The sequence below is a fragment of the Fusarium verticillioides genome, chromosome 7, assembly GCF_000149555.1.
Source record: "Fusarium verticillioides 7600 chromosome 7, whole genome shotgun sequence".
Taxonomy (NCBI): Eukaryota; Fungi; Ascomycota; class Sordariomycetes; order Hypocreales; family Nectriaceae; genus Fusarium; species Fusarium verticillioides.
Window position 1 is genome coordinate 1,176,554 of NC_031681.1, and position 12,717 is coordinate 1,189,270.

The following is a 12,717-nucleotide window of genomic DNA, read 5'->3' on the forward strand; positions in this document are numbered from 1 at the left end:
GTACAAATGAGATCATGACCAGTCACGAAACACCAGAAAATATGATATCCATAGATCCTCCGAATCTCAAAGAGATCCTCTCACTGAAGACCAATCATGACGAGCCCTGACTCATCAAAACTCCATCCCGCTGGATCCATGGCCGCATTCGCCGCAATATTGTGCAATTCGCCCGCGACTTTCTCACCGCTAGCCCCAGAATGAACAGGAAACAGAACGGAGACCTCGGACTTGAAGCCGATTAGTAGATACTGCTCACTCGTTGCCTCACGTTGATCATAGAAAGTCTCCTCTTTGTTCCTGATGAAACCAAATCTCAACATCGACACTAGATATCAGTTGTTTCATATTGTTATCATAAATCCAGCAAAAGAAATCTAGGCCCTGAATCTACTGCTAGTATCAGTCACTCACTATTTCTGACCCCCACTATCTCCAACCTCAGATCAAGAGCATTACAAATACAACCCCCAGCACCTTTCAAACAAACAACACTCAATGTCAACTACCACTTCAGGTCCAGGGTTGCCCGAGATCGCAGCTCTTCAAAACGACGACTCAATGTTGACTCGCCGTTTTGGAAAAGAGGTTGTCAACTACTACGCTGGTGGCCGTGTCAACAGATACTCTTTTCTGCGTGCCGATACTGGCTTTCTTCGACAAGCCTTCAACAGCCCTACAGCTAGATATCTGGCAGTCCATGATTTGAACCCTCTGGTTGTTGACAAGAAGACTCCGGCCTATCTGACTTTTAAGGATGTCGAGCCTCTGATCGGACCGGACCATTTCGCTCTCACTGAGGATGAAGCTATCCAGAGCTTCAACTCTGCTGATACCAGGCCCCTGGTTGTTTTCATTGGCATGCTAGAGGAAGGTAACGAGAAGGATTCAATCCCTTCTTCCGACCATGGGGATATTCAGGGCCACCCCTATTTCGCCATTGACATCACTCCCAAGGGAAACCACGCTGAGAAAGTTACTCAGTTCTTGGAGGAACAGGAGAAGAAAGGACTGTCTTTGGACAAGAACCCTCGAGCAATGAATCAGTCTCCTGAGGCTGGTAAGTTTTCACTGAAGCCGGTTCGACCTTCAGCTAACATTAGCAGCCGCTGTTTACGCCCAAGCTAGATCAATCATTGACTGGAATACACGAACTCCCTTCTGCGCCGGCTGCGGACTGCCCAACCTCTCAGTTCACGCTGGTTACAAGCGCGTCTGCCCTCCCGCCGATAAGAAAGGCGGAACTTCCAGTGAACCCCGAGGTGACTGTCCCACCCGTCACGGTGTCTCAAACATCTGTTTCCCTAGAACGGATCCAACGATGATCGCCGCTGTTGTTTCCGCAGACGGAACAAAGATTCTTCTCGGTCGCCAGAAGCGCTGGCCTCCTTACTGGTACAGCACGCTTGCTGGTTTCCTTGAGCCCGGTGAGTCAATCGAGGAGTCGGTTCGGCGAGAGGTTTGGGAGGAGAGCGGTGTTCGTGTTGGGCGTGTGGTTATTCACTCGAGTCAGCCGTGGCCTTATCCTTCCAGCTTGATGATTGGGGCTATTGCTCAGGCTCTACCTGGTGATGGCGAGAAGATCTCTCTGAACGACAAGGAGTTGGAGGTGGCTAAGTGGTTCTCCATGGACGAAGCCCGCCAGGCTCTTAAGAATGGAACGAGCAGCCTTGGAGAGCCTGCTCCCGAGGGCTACAAGGAGGGAGAATTGCGATTGCCTCCTCCTCAGGCTATTGCCAATCGGTTGATTACTGCTGTTGTTGAAGGATATTTGACTGTGGGCCCTAAGATGTGATGGAGTGTTGATAGACTATATAGCAAGTGTTCGGAAGATGAAGCATAGAAGCGTTGATTATGGTGACAACTAGTGCTGAAATTGAATGATATCTTAACATTTAGTGAGGTATATTCATATGTTCATATGACGTTCCGTGAAAACAATTGCCAGTGTCGACTGTTCAGATCATTTCTGTGGTTTGGTCAAGAGTTTTACCACTGACCGTGAACAATTTGTCGTGTTCTACTTCTGGCTCTGGCTCTGGCTCTAACACAGCGGGCAACTCCGTCCTTAACCTCCATTGCTAGGCTCACCTTTCTCCTACTTTCATACTCCCTCGTCCAGCACTTTCCTCCCCTCTTGCATATCACCACCACAGAAGAAGAGGAAATATAAGAACATCCTTGCTCAAGACTTGCTTTCTATCTTATGAAGATAAGTCTTTGGCATCTTGAGATAGCTGATTACTTCATAATTCTTCCTGCGCGTCCGATTATCCATCCATCTTCTCTAGACTTGGCATCACTTTGCCTTTTCTTTACATCCCTCCATCCTCTATATCCTCCATCCTCTATATCCTCCATCCTCTATATCCTCCATCCTCTATATCCTCCATCCTCTATATCCTCCATCCTCTATATCCTCCATCCTCTATATCCTCCATCCTCTATATCCTCCATCCTCTATATCCTCCATCCTCTATATCCTCCATCCTCTATATCCTCCATCCTCTATATCCTCCATCCTCTATATCCTCCATCCTCTCAGACTATCTCTTCTTACCTCACAATATTTTTGGTCACCTTAGATCATCGTCGGAGATATCTTCAAATCATTTCCCTTCGTATCTTCCTTCATCTGCTCCGCCCTCCACAATCCAGGATATGCCTGACGCGGCCCATCGGCCCCTCAGCGCGCGGACAGCGCAGCGAATTCACGAACAAGCGATTCGTGAGGTTTTTCGACTCGCTGGACGCGATCCCGATCATCACATGGAGTGCTTCGAGGCTTGCCTAAAGACTATCGAGGACACCACAGTCGTCGAGGCAACTGACTATGCTATCTGGGAGAGCCAGGTAAGTCAACATATGTAGTCCTTGCAAGGAACAACGGACTGATGTTTCTTAGGAGCAGATCGCAAGTGCCCTGAAAGAGTTTTCCAATACCAACCGAACCACCAAGAGCGGCAACTTTTACATGCTCCCTGCGACTATCGCCGTGGCTATTGCCGTCGTTCTGAACCTAAAGCACGTCGCCATCAACTCTAATGGCAACACCAATCACATCGTAAGCGCTGTCTCTGAGAGTGCTGTGTGGGCTTACCTTGGTATTGCTATCGATGTATGGCCTCAGACTGGTGAATCTCACTTCTTCGTTAAGAAGTCCGACGAAGACTCAAAGTCTCCAACTGTTGGAAAGATCGCCCGTGGAAAGTTTGCTGTCACAACCAATATCCCTGGAGATGCTATCACCCCTCTGATGCTTCTTACTATGGCGAGGTTCAGTGGCTGGATCAAGACAGCACTGGGTGCCCGTTGTCTGAAGAAGGGAACTGTCGACGCGCCGCAAATCATCCACCGCCGACAAGCATTAAGCGAGGGCAAATAAATCCTAGAGAAACTAGGAAACCGAAAGTTCAAGCAAAACGATCCAGCTCTCATCCGAGAGGTAAAGGCATGGCTCTCGGAGCCCATCATCCGTGTGCTTCCAGAGGAGGCGAAGAACCGACTATGGTACTAGTGCAGCCAAGTCGCGAAATCCTGGTTGCCTATCATCAGGGATGCAGACACGGACCTATCAGTTTACAAGTTCATGGGCAAGATCGGTGCCACTCTTGCATCTCTGGTTTCTGATGAAATCGACTATATCCAACTGGCTCAACAGGTCAACGAACCAGAATCAACCGCCGCTGTAAAGAAGCTGGTTGAACTGTCAGGCAAGGCCCGTGAGATTCAAAAATCTCTGCAGAGCTATGTGCAGGAAGCAAGTCCCAGTCTGATGGAACTTCGAACGACCCTCCTGGAGAAACCCGGTTGTCAGTCGTTCCAGCAAGTTTTTGGACCTCCTTGGAATCAATGTCTACTCAACCAGGAAGCTGACGGTACCAAGAACATTATTGTTGGCGCTCTTCAGCGTCTCTTTGACACTATTGCTTATGTCGTTCCTCGAACACACTCTATGTACGGCGCTTTTCTTGACATGGCCTCCAAGATGGATATCGCTGTCATGTCTTCCCTTGACCTTGATCTGGCCCGAGCCAAAGACCGTCATCAGAAGCGGCTCAACATCAACGACGACCTGTCGTATCGCAACGAAATCATGACCAATGTGGCTGAAGCCATTGGCAGACTCGAGCGTGGGTCAGCATCGCAGGAACGACTTCGTACAAAGCTCTGCTCGATCCTCGACGCAGCTGATGCTCTGATCCTGAAGGAGAATCTTCCGCGGGATATCAGCATCGTGGTCTCAACTAACAACAACGACGGACAAGCTTGATTTTTATGTATTAATACATTCTTGGGGTTGAGTTTACCTTCGGAATTTGTAAGTTCGAGCTTACTGAACTCGATTATCAATTTGCAGAGGCACTGACTTGGGCAAACTTTAGGAATAAATCTACGGAACGCCGACATAGTAACAGAATGGTATGGGGCAGTGTTTAAGACCAGTGCAGTCAGTGTAAAGGCGAGGCGAGATGTGTCGGAACAAGAAGATATGGCAGAGTACCTAGTCATCTTGTTGATAGTGTCGAGCGCGAACAATTTTGACCAAGAGTTGTAGTGCTTATTGCTCCGACCATCTAGAACACAATTGACCTCTGGCTTGGAGAACAAGTCTTGCCTTACCTGTATGATTGAGGAGTAAACTTATGCCAATGCTTTACTTAAAACGACCCATGCAGAAACCTAAGGGCATGTTGAATCACGCCACAGGCGAGAATATAGATCACTTTAGCTCTTATGTATGTCACTGTAGCTGTGCTCGAATGTTTGAAGAAACTGCATGCGTATTGTATATGTGCAGATAATGCTCAAGAACGCCAACCGCCTTGCTTTTCTTGCTGGTAAAAACTCAAAATATTACATGATCATATATATGTACATTTCTTTCACTCATCCAGTAGTGTGGGTATCCGTAATCATATCAACTTCATCCGTCGTACATACTTAGAAAAAGCTTCGGAGAACCCTCTTAGGGGCGTCAGCCCAGACGAAGGGCTCTTTGGGCTCCTCCTCCTCAAGCCAGACAGCGCCGCTGGCCAGATCCATCTCAGAAGGACGGACAAACATCTGCCACTTGCGCGTGCAGATCTTGTAGCCGAGGTATAGAAGGGCGACAGAGAAGAAGGCGAGGTAAGAGCTGAAGAAGGCCTCAGCGTTGGGAGAGGCGCCGGAGGCAGGGTAGAGAGCAGTGTAGAAAGAGGCGATGAGGGCGAGGATGTTAAGACCGAGACCAAGGTAAGATCCAGCAACGCCGAAGGGGGTCTTGTATGGAATGAGGCCGAGGTTGACGCCCTGAGCCTTCATACCGGCACGCATGCGGATGTGGGCAAGGCAGATAGAGCCCCAGACGAAGAGGAAGCCAAGACCAGTGAGGGCCAGAAGCCAGCCGAAGATCTCCATACCCTGAGGAGCAGCGCCAATGTAGGCAAGGAGACCAAAGGCGATCTGGAGGATAACACAGTAGAGAGGGCGGCCCTTGGAGTCAATGTACTTGAAGAAGTTAGGAGCCATGTTGCGCTCAGCCATAGCCTGGATGGTTCGCGTAGAACCGAAAGTGCAGGAGTTGGCAACGGAGAGAACGGCAACAGTGATGACGGCGTTCATGATGCTAGGGAGGACCTTAATACCGGCATCCTGGATAGCAAGAACGAAGGGAGAGGCCTTGGTGTTGGCACCGCTGGCGCCCATCAGGCGAGGGTCGTTTGCGGGGAGGATGAGACCGACGATGAACAGGTTAAGAATGTAGAAGATGGCAATTCGCCAGAAGACCTGCTTGCTAGCCATGGGGATAGACTTGCGGGGGTTGGCAGACTCGGCAGCAGCCAGACCGACCATCTCAGTACCACCGAAGGAGAAAGCAGCGACGACGAAGACAGCGCAGAAACCCTTGAAACTGGTGAAAGCACCAGGATCGCGCCAGTACTTGACACCGATGTAGCCCTGGTCGCCAACACCACCGCAGTTGATGACAATACCGAGGATGATGAAACCAACACAGGCGCAGATCTTGATGATGGAGAGAACAAACTCAACCTCACCGTAGCCTCGAACACCGAAGATCTGAATTCCCATGAGGACAACAAGGAAGACAGAGACCCAGACAGCCATGTTGATATCTTCTCTCCAGAATCTGATGGTGATGGAAGCGGCGATAAGTTCGAAAGGCAGGACAGTCAACCAAGCGAGAGCGTATTGCCAACCCATGGCGAAACCCCATGAAGGATCGACGAAGCGGACGATGTATGTGAAGAAGGCACCGTTGACGGGGTAGAGGACAGCCATCTCAGCCAGGGCCAAGCATGTGCAGAGAAGCATGATACCGATGATGAGATAGCCGATGAGGAGAGCAGCAGGGCCACCCTTCTGGAGGGCACCACCTGAACCGACGAAGAGACCAGCACCGATAGCGCCACCTAGACATGTTAGTTATGAGGTTGAGGAGTAGTGGAGGAGTGAAGCCATACCGATGGCAATCATCTGCATGTGTCGGTTCTTGAGATCTTGCTTGAGACCACCGTTCTTGACCTCGCCAGTCTCGACATCCCGTGTCTCAGAGACATCGAGAACGGCCTCCTTGCCGTAATCGGTGGGAGGAGTAGAAGCCATGGCTACTAGCTGTGGTGTTGGTGGTGGAGGGATGAGAGAGAAGTGTATGAGAGAGTGAGAGAATGAGGAGTGAGTGTTGAGAGTGATGCTCTTGGTTCTTCTATCCCCGGAATGAGGGAGAGGGCCTCAGTATTTGTACTCATTTTGATCAACGATGTTGCACAATATACCGAGACTATGGAACTGCTCTCCATACCGTTCTAGATTTGGTGGCGCTTGGGTCTGCCAGATGCGAGTTGGAGTTGGAGATGGCAAGGATGGGTCAAGGGGGTAGTCTAACGTTAGTCTTAATGTTAGCGTGTTGGTTCAACTGGGAGGAAATGGTGTGCAGAACGGGCAGTCTAGCCGTTCTTGTTTTGCCCCAAAGAGTTTATCTTTGAGGCTAATTGGTAGGCTCATGAAGCCATTGGCTCTTCAACTCTAAGCTACAGTATCATGGTGGGTACAGGATTTTCATGTCCACCGTAGGAGCTTGGAGCACAGCAACCTAAAGGTCACACTGCAGTAGTGGCTTGCCCCCCCTTATCTCGTTCCCGTCTTGGTTCTACTCGTCTTTCTCTCGGCGAGCGCGAGAGGGCTGCGTAGCCGAGAATCATATCGACCTTGACCGGGCCGGTTCTGCTTGGCTCGTGCTGGTAAAGGACATGACAACGGTTGATACGGCGCTTAACTCGCCTGTCGTTTGACGTTAATCTAGATAGCGTATCTGATAAACCGGTCAGCATGGTCAGCAATCAATCAATTTGAGTTGTTTCTCTCCCTCAGGATAAGGTTATTCACCAATATTACACAATACTACCTAAGATGTGTCAGATCCTTGTCATGCTGCAATCCTTTGGAATTAACTCACATTGGGTCGTGTTGCATCGTATGTATGTATCCTTGACGGCGCCCTATTACGAGTCAACCTCTCGGCAGTTTTCCGTTGACTCTCATGGGCAGTTGACTACCATTAACCGCGCTCCTAACGCGGAGTCAATGACCATTTCAACGCCACGTCCGTAACGTTTGTTCAGTGGCCCCGTAAGCACTTTCAGCTTCTTTCGGAAGGTCGACATCATTGCCAATGGCCCTTGTCCCTCTTCGGAAATCTCCTGGTGGTAGTAATCAACTGATGACTGATTTCGTATTACAAGACACATGCTGTCATTGTGAACCAAATGTTCGGGTTCGGCCCAGTGCTGCCCAGACCTTGGGATCTGCAGACAAGACTTGGTTTGGTGTGCTGCAGAACTTGGCGATGCGATGCCAATAGATCGCCAAGCGCCTTGGAGTCTTCAGCAGCATAGAGCAGAGCAAAGCAAAACTTGGAGATGCCTTGGCTTGCTTTGGATTCTCCCCCACATGCTCCAGGGCACCCTCACGCGGTCACGTCTCGTTCAAAGAGGGTGGCAAGCTCGAGCTAGTCCTCAAGCTAGAAGACTTCCAGACTACCCTCCTCCTGTATTTAACATGTCCCTGATTGGCCCTGATTGGCCCGCAGCTACGGTAGTATCAATGAATCTGGAACTGTACCCATGTCCCAACAGCCCTAGGACCAACTAGCAATTTGGAGACTCCTTTCCCCTCTCCCGCTGGCTCTCAGCTGCTGACCGCCAGCCAGGGAAAAACGCTATCTCTTAGCTGGCCTTAACGAATTTTTCACTCTCATCCCATCGGTATCTCCTTGATTGGGCCGGCCATATCAATCGTGGCTTGAAAAATCTCCTCACGTTGGAATTTCCCCTCATGAAAAAAATGTCAATTCAGGATAAGCTAGCATTGAGGCTCAACTTGCTCAAGAGTCTCGTTATGTTATGTCTTCTTGGCTTTCTGGGGAAAATGGATGCGATGCAATGGTGGCCACGAGGCCTCCCCAGATCCAGAGTCATAATCTGGGGATCCTCCAGACTCTCGAGTCTAGACACCCAACATGTTGATTCCATTACGAAATCGTTTCCGCAGCATCTTGATCCTGTTTCTGGGGTAGAGTCGAACGAGGTTTGAGGGTAATCTCAGTCCCCCTGGTTCGCTCGGGGAGATCCATAACACTAACGACTCCAATTATTAGCCTCTCAATCCTAACTTGTTCAAGAAGGTGTTGACACATAAGATGCGGAGAAAATGCTCAATGTTTCCACTGCGGCACCGTCAGCAGAATCTAGACCTCACACTTCTCCACAGCAATGTTTGGCAGGGGTAAGCTTCAGTATCACAGGTTCCCCTCGTGTGGAAATTCCACGTGAAGCCATCACATAACATTTGTTGTCCTCAAATGACAATTGCTGCCTTCCATCATCGTCAGGGAATGGTTTGCCCGGTGGCGCTCCTAGTATCCATGCTAACCCCAGGAAACGAGTCGCACCACTAGCTGAGTTCTTGTGCCGGCTCTGGCCATTTCAATGCCCACAATGGTATCATTGAGAAGTCGATATTGGTTGGTTTGTTCTGTCTATTTCGTAATGCATTACCTCGAGATTGCCATGGGAGTGAACTCCACTCCGTCCATTTTCGGTGTTGGGAGCCATTCAACATTCCCTCTCTCATACCTCGAAAGCCACACAGCGTCCCCGTTGACAGCCTCCAATGCCTCCCGCACGACAACGTTTCGTTCCAAAACGTCCGAGAGTAAGTCAAGAATGTCATCAAACATTTCTTCATCAACCTGGACATGAGATACGAGAGCTGTCAGTAGCTCAACCGTACCCTCCCACACTCTCGCTGGTGACGCAAATTTTCCTAAGCTACCTGAAGATGGTGCGACTATTTGCGTTAAGGGCTTGCCGCTTAGACTACCACCATGTCTCAGGGGTATCAACACTCGGCTATCGTCGCTTTCTTTCCCCCACGTAGTGCCAGCTTCCCCATGGGGTTTGACCCAGCTCGATGGAGCGGAAGCTTGCTGTTTAACCTTTCGGCACCAATCTCGAAGCCATTCAGCCCAGTCAGTCTTGAACCGAGAGCTAAGGAAGTCACCCGCAGCAGCGCAGAGCCCAGCAAGCGCGCAGCATGCCTCTACCACGATATAAGCTTCTGGGTCATGCAGCCTGTCGATCACTACTGGCCAGATCGCGTTAACGAGGGGCAAAAATGCATCTTCATCGGGAGCCAAAGCAGTGGATGCCGTTGTCAGGAGCTCAAGCAAGGATCTTCGCAGTGTTGGTGTCGGGGAGGTGAGGTAATGTTGCGTGAGGTTGGCCACTCTTAGCAGAAGCTGGTATGTTGGTGAGTTTGGTGGTTTTTCTGGTTCTAGTGGAGGATCAGCTGCCTCGTTGCTATCATCCTCTTTCTTTTCTTCCTTCCACGGGATCTTTGGGTGGCATTTCACTTCTTCAGTTTCCATCTCATCGAGTGCTGCCCGTTGCCTTCGCTTTTCCAGGGTATCCAAGAGTTCGGAGAGCCCGGGTTCTTTCTTGTGTACTTTTCGATGGTCTGGTTTTGAACTCGTCTGATGTTCCAGCAACAACATATCAGAGCGAACGCCCTGGTTGACAACCTCCTTGAGAACGACAAACAGATTCTCGACAAATACTGGATATCCGTGAAAGTTGTCTAAAGCCCCGAAGATAGAGTCTATAATATCGTCTAGGTAGGGAACCAGTCGGGGGCCTGCAAGTCGGACCATCATGGTCAAAACGTTGATCGAGGCAGGCGATATGTCCAGGCTGTTCAGCCTCAACGAAACCGAGTTCACCATGTAGTCCACATTTTGGATGATAAGTTCTGAGACGTTGGCATATCCGCATGAGGCTGCTATACTGTTCAACGTGACAATAGCATGCTTTTGAAGACTGGGGTTGTTGGAGCCTAAGAACGTTGCGATGGGAAACAAAACATCAATCAGCTCAGGGCGAAATGACTCTCCGGCTCGCTGTGCTGTGTAGGCAGTTGCTTCTAGGGCTAGAGCCTCTAGCCGCCAGTCGGCGGGTTCCACATCTGTGTGCCGATCGAGGATCTGCACCGATGCTGTGTAAAGCTCATTGAATATAGTGTCAATATCCTGAGAGGGATCGGTTATTGATGACAAGTTCAAGAACATCTCTGCTTCAGCAGAGGATCTATGGCTCGCCTTGATAAGTTCAAAACAAAGCCAAAAAGTAGCGAGTTGGCTAGCTGAGTTATCAGAGTCCTGGACTTGCTCCAACATAGCGCCAGCAAATCTTGCTTGCTGAGACGATGACCCGAGAAAGGCAATGAGTGATGCCATCTCATGACGGATATTCTTTTGCGATTCAGAGGGTAGCAAGACGGGCTGGTATTGAACATCCTTTTGCTCTGCTGATGCTTCCCCACTGTCTATCAGTCGAACGTCCATGTTCTCGTTAGTTTTCGAGGTTCTTGAGGCTTGCATTAGAGATATAACACTATCTCGCAGCATAATAGACATAGATTCATCCAGCGTCGATGATTGTATGTGTAGGTCTTTGATGAGCTCAAGGCCCTTCAAGACATTTCGTATTGCATCTCGCTTGAAATCTTCATCCACTGATTGCATCAACCGTGAAAGACTAGACATCCAGTTATATGTCGTCGTTTTGACAATTTCACCGAGTTCAGGATAGATGTTGACAAGATCTTGTAAACTAGTCTGTGTCAAGGACATCTTGTTCTCAGTCTCCCCTAGCATCATGGCTGTCTCGACAAGCATGTTTGCACAGTTGGACAACGTGTTGTGGCATTCATCCAGAATGGTCACGCAAAGCTTGTTGAGGGCATTCCTCACTTCAGCAGATTCATGAGAACGCAGTTTCATAATCGTTGCGATGGCTTTCTTGACTTGCATGGTACTTGCCTTGAGCCAGGCGGGAGATAGGATTTTGTTATCATCGGCCCCCTCTTGATCAGTTTCGGGTTTTGTCGAGATAGACCGCGTCCGTAGATCAGCCAGTACACTTGTCAGTACCAGGCTCACTGTCTCGAGACATTTGGCGAGAACAGTGCTCTTGTACCGGTTATGTGAAGATGTGACTTTGGCGAGTAGGGAAATGGTGCCAGGCAGGAAACTAGCCAGCGCAGCAGGTTCTTTCACGGTATGGTACACAGCTTGCAGGGCACGCAGTGCTTCCTGTTGAACCTGAGGCGTTGCACCATCTACCACTCCATTCAACATGATAGTTACGCCGTGCCCGAGAGCCGGTATTGACTCTGCCTCCGAGAGCCCTGATGAAGCTGCGGCCGATAAACCAGCTGTGTTGAAGAGCGCTGTCAGCCCACGGAAAGCTTCCAGCACTGTCTCCTCAGCGACGGGGCGTGCTGGGGGTTGAGCCAGGTGTTCCATCGATGATGAAAGTCAGAAGACTCAGAATCTGCTGCACAAGCTCCGCAGAAAGCTTTGTCTTCCAGCCGTGTGCGATGAGAATCGTAAGCGTCTTGATGCAGTTCTCGATCAATGGCATGGGATATTGATCCATCTGGCGAAAGATGTGATGAAGAGGGAAGAAGACATATTCAGATAACTTCTCATCCAGTACTAGCGGGTTTCGGCTGATTTGTTCATTAAGAAGCTCCAAAAGTCGACCTGTCTGCTCACCAAGCTCTCGAGAAGAAGCCGGTCCGTCGGCCTGACGTATCGCCAACTGACTTATCCTTACGCAACATGGTTTAAGCTAATTTGAGTCAGCATTTTCTTTGGGGCTTTAGGATGATCACTTACTCTTTGGAAGAACTCAGTCCTCTCCTTACTACTGGCTGTTGATTCCATGGTTGATGAAGCAAAGAGCTTCTGCTTGTCTATTCATGCATGTTCTCCACAGGCGAGCCAATAATTTAACGAACACGAACGCGAGTACGTAGGGGCAGTAGGATGCAGCATACAGGTTTGATTGAGCTGAACGGACAACTTGTAGCTTACACTGGAAATGCAAAGCGATGAAGAGATCTTGGTTTGGTGGTTTTATCGGAAGGACAAAATTGGAGTATGGAGGGGTCCCGTTGCCAGTAAAGAGTGGTTTCGCTAAATGAGGCCGTGTAAGAATGTCGTTCTGACACAGTGAAAGAAATCGCCAAAATTATAGAGAAACCTTGTATCTCTAGACATCTCAATCACTACCTTATCTACTGAATGCCAGCAGCGTGTATGATAGCTTGTTGATTTACAGATTCTTGCGCTTCTGTAACTTCAATCACTTCTTT

General features: G+C 49.5%; 6 protein-coding genes across 8 annotated transcripts; 3 read left to right on the top strand and 3 right to left on the bottom strand.

Moving 5' to 3' along the window:
• The first annotated feature begins 195 nt into the window (after nucleotides 1–195).
• Nucleotides 196–1,908, top strand: FVEG_06917 (hypothetical protein). Its single transcript, XM_018895363.1, has 2 exons — nucleotides 196–1,060; nucleotides 1,107–1,908. The coding sequence occupies exons 1-2, from the start codon at nucleotides 499–501 to the stop codon at nucleotides 1,793–1,795; spliced, it is 1,251 nt and encodes a 416-aa protein (XP_018752602.1). The 5' UTR covers nucleotides 196–498; the 3' UTR covers nucleotides 1,796–1,908.
• Nucleotides 1,909–2,661: 753 nt separating this feature from the next.
• On the top strand, nucleotides 2,662–3,385 carry FVEG_06918 (hypothetical protein; the record flags this gene model as incomplete). The annotated part of the gene is made up of 2 exons (XM_018895364.1): nucleotides 2,662–2,853; nucleotides 2,906–3,385. 2 exons carry the CDS (start codon nucleotides 2,662–2,664, stop codon nucleotides 3,383–3,385), a joined length of 672 nt encoding a protein of 223 aa, XP_018752603.1.
• A 204-nt stretch (nucleotides 3,386–3,589) lies between these two features.
• Nucleotides 3,590–4,273, top strand: FVEG_06919 (hypothetical protein; the record flags this gene model as incomplete). The annotated part of the gene is made up of 1 exon (XM_018895365.1): nucleotides 3,590–4,273. One exon carries the CDS (start codon nucleotides 3,590–3,592, stop codon nucleotides 4,271–4,273), a length of 684 nt encoding a protein of 227 aa, XP_018752604.1.
• A 491-nt stretch (nucleotides 4,274–4,764) lies between these two features.
• FVEG_06920 (hypothetical protein) lies at nucleotides 4,765–6,905 on the bottom strand. The gene is made up of 2 exons (XM_018895366.1): nucleotides 6,465–6,905; nucleotides 4,765–6,413 (listed from the first exon to the last, which is right to left on the bottom strand). The coding sequence occupies exons 1-2, from the start codon at nucleotides 6,604–6,606 to the stop codon at nucleotides 4,945–4,947; spliced, it is 1,611 nt and encodes a 536-aa protein (XP_018752605.1). The 5' UTR covers nucleotides 6,607–6,905; the 3' UTR covers nucleotides 4,765–4,944.
• Nucleotides 6,906–7,225: 320 nt separating this feature from the next.
• Nucleotides 7,226–7,748, bottom strand: FVEG_06921 (hypothetical protein; the record flags this gene model as incomplete). Its single annotated transcript, XM_018895367.1, has 3 exons — nucleotides 7,226–7,312; nucleotides 7,387–7,405; nucleotides 7,457–7,748. The coding sequence occupies one exon, from the start codon at nucleotides 7,746–7,748 to the stop codon at nucleotides 7,539–7,541; it is 210 nt and encodes a 69-aa protein (XP_018752606.1). The 3' UTR covers nucleotides 7,226–7,312; nucleotides 7,387–7,405; nucleotides 7,457–7,538.
• Nucleotides 7,749–8,282: 534 nt separating this feature from the next.
• FVEG_06922 (hypothetical protein) lies at nucleotides 8,283–12,483 on the bottom strand. Of its 3 annotated transcripts, none has more exons than XM_018895370.1 (3): nucleotides 12,437–12,483; nucleotides 12,239–12,315; nucleotides 8,283–12,191 (listed from the first exon to the last, which is right to left on the bottom strand). In XM_018895370.1, exon 3 carries the CDS (start codon nucleotides 11,861–11,863, stop codon nucleotides 9,053–9,055), a length of 2,811 nt encoding a protein of 936 aa, XP_018752609.1. In that variant the 5' UTR covers nucleotides 11,864–12,191; nucleotides 12,239–12,315; nucleotides 12,437–12,483; the 3' UTR covers nucleotides 8,283–9,052. The 3 variants fall into 3 exon arrangements, with proteins under 3 accessions (XP_018752609.1, XP_018752608.1, XP_018752607.1); XM_018895369.1 differs by having other exon boundaries at nucleotides 12,239–12,330; nucleotides 12,400–12,483; XM_018895368.1 differs by having other exon boundaries at nucleotides 12,239–12,483.
• Nucleotides 12,484–12,717: the final 234 nt, after the last annotated feature.

Bases quoted from the DNA above. Each gene is read 5' to 3' on its own strand.
- FVEG_06922 (XM_018895370.1), bottom strand. From the start codon at position 11,863: ATGGAACACCTGGCTCAACCCCCAGCACGCCCCGTCGCTGAGGAGACA.
- FVEG_06917 (XM_018895363.1), top strand. From the start codon at position 499: ATGTCAACTACCACTTCAGGTCCAGGGTTGCCCGAGATCGCAGCTCTT. The intron at 1,061-1,106 runs GTAAGTTTTCAC...TAACATTAGCAG, and splicing joins GAATCAGTCTCCTGAGGCTG to CCGCTGTTTACGCCCAAGCT.
- FVEG_06920 (XM_018895366.1), bottom strand. From the start codon at position 6,606: ATGGCTTCTACTCCTCCCACCGATTACGGCAAGGAGGCCGTTCTCGAT. The intron at 6,414-6,464 runs GTATGGCTTCAC...TAACATGTCTAG, and splicing joins CATGCAGATGATTGCCATCG to GTGGCGCTATCGGTGCTGGT.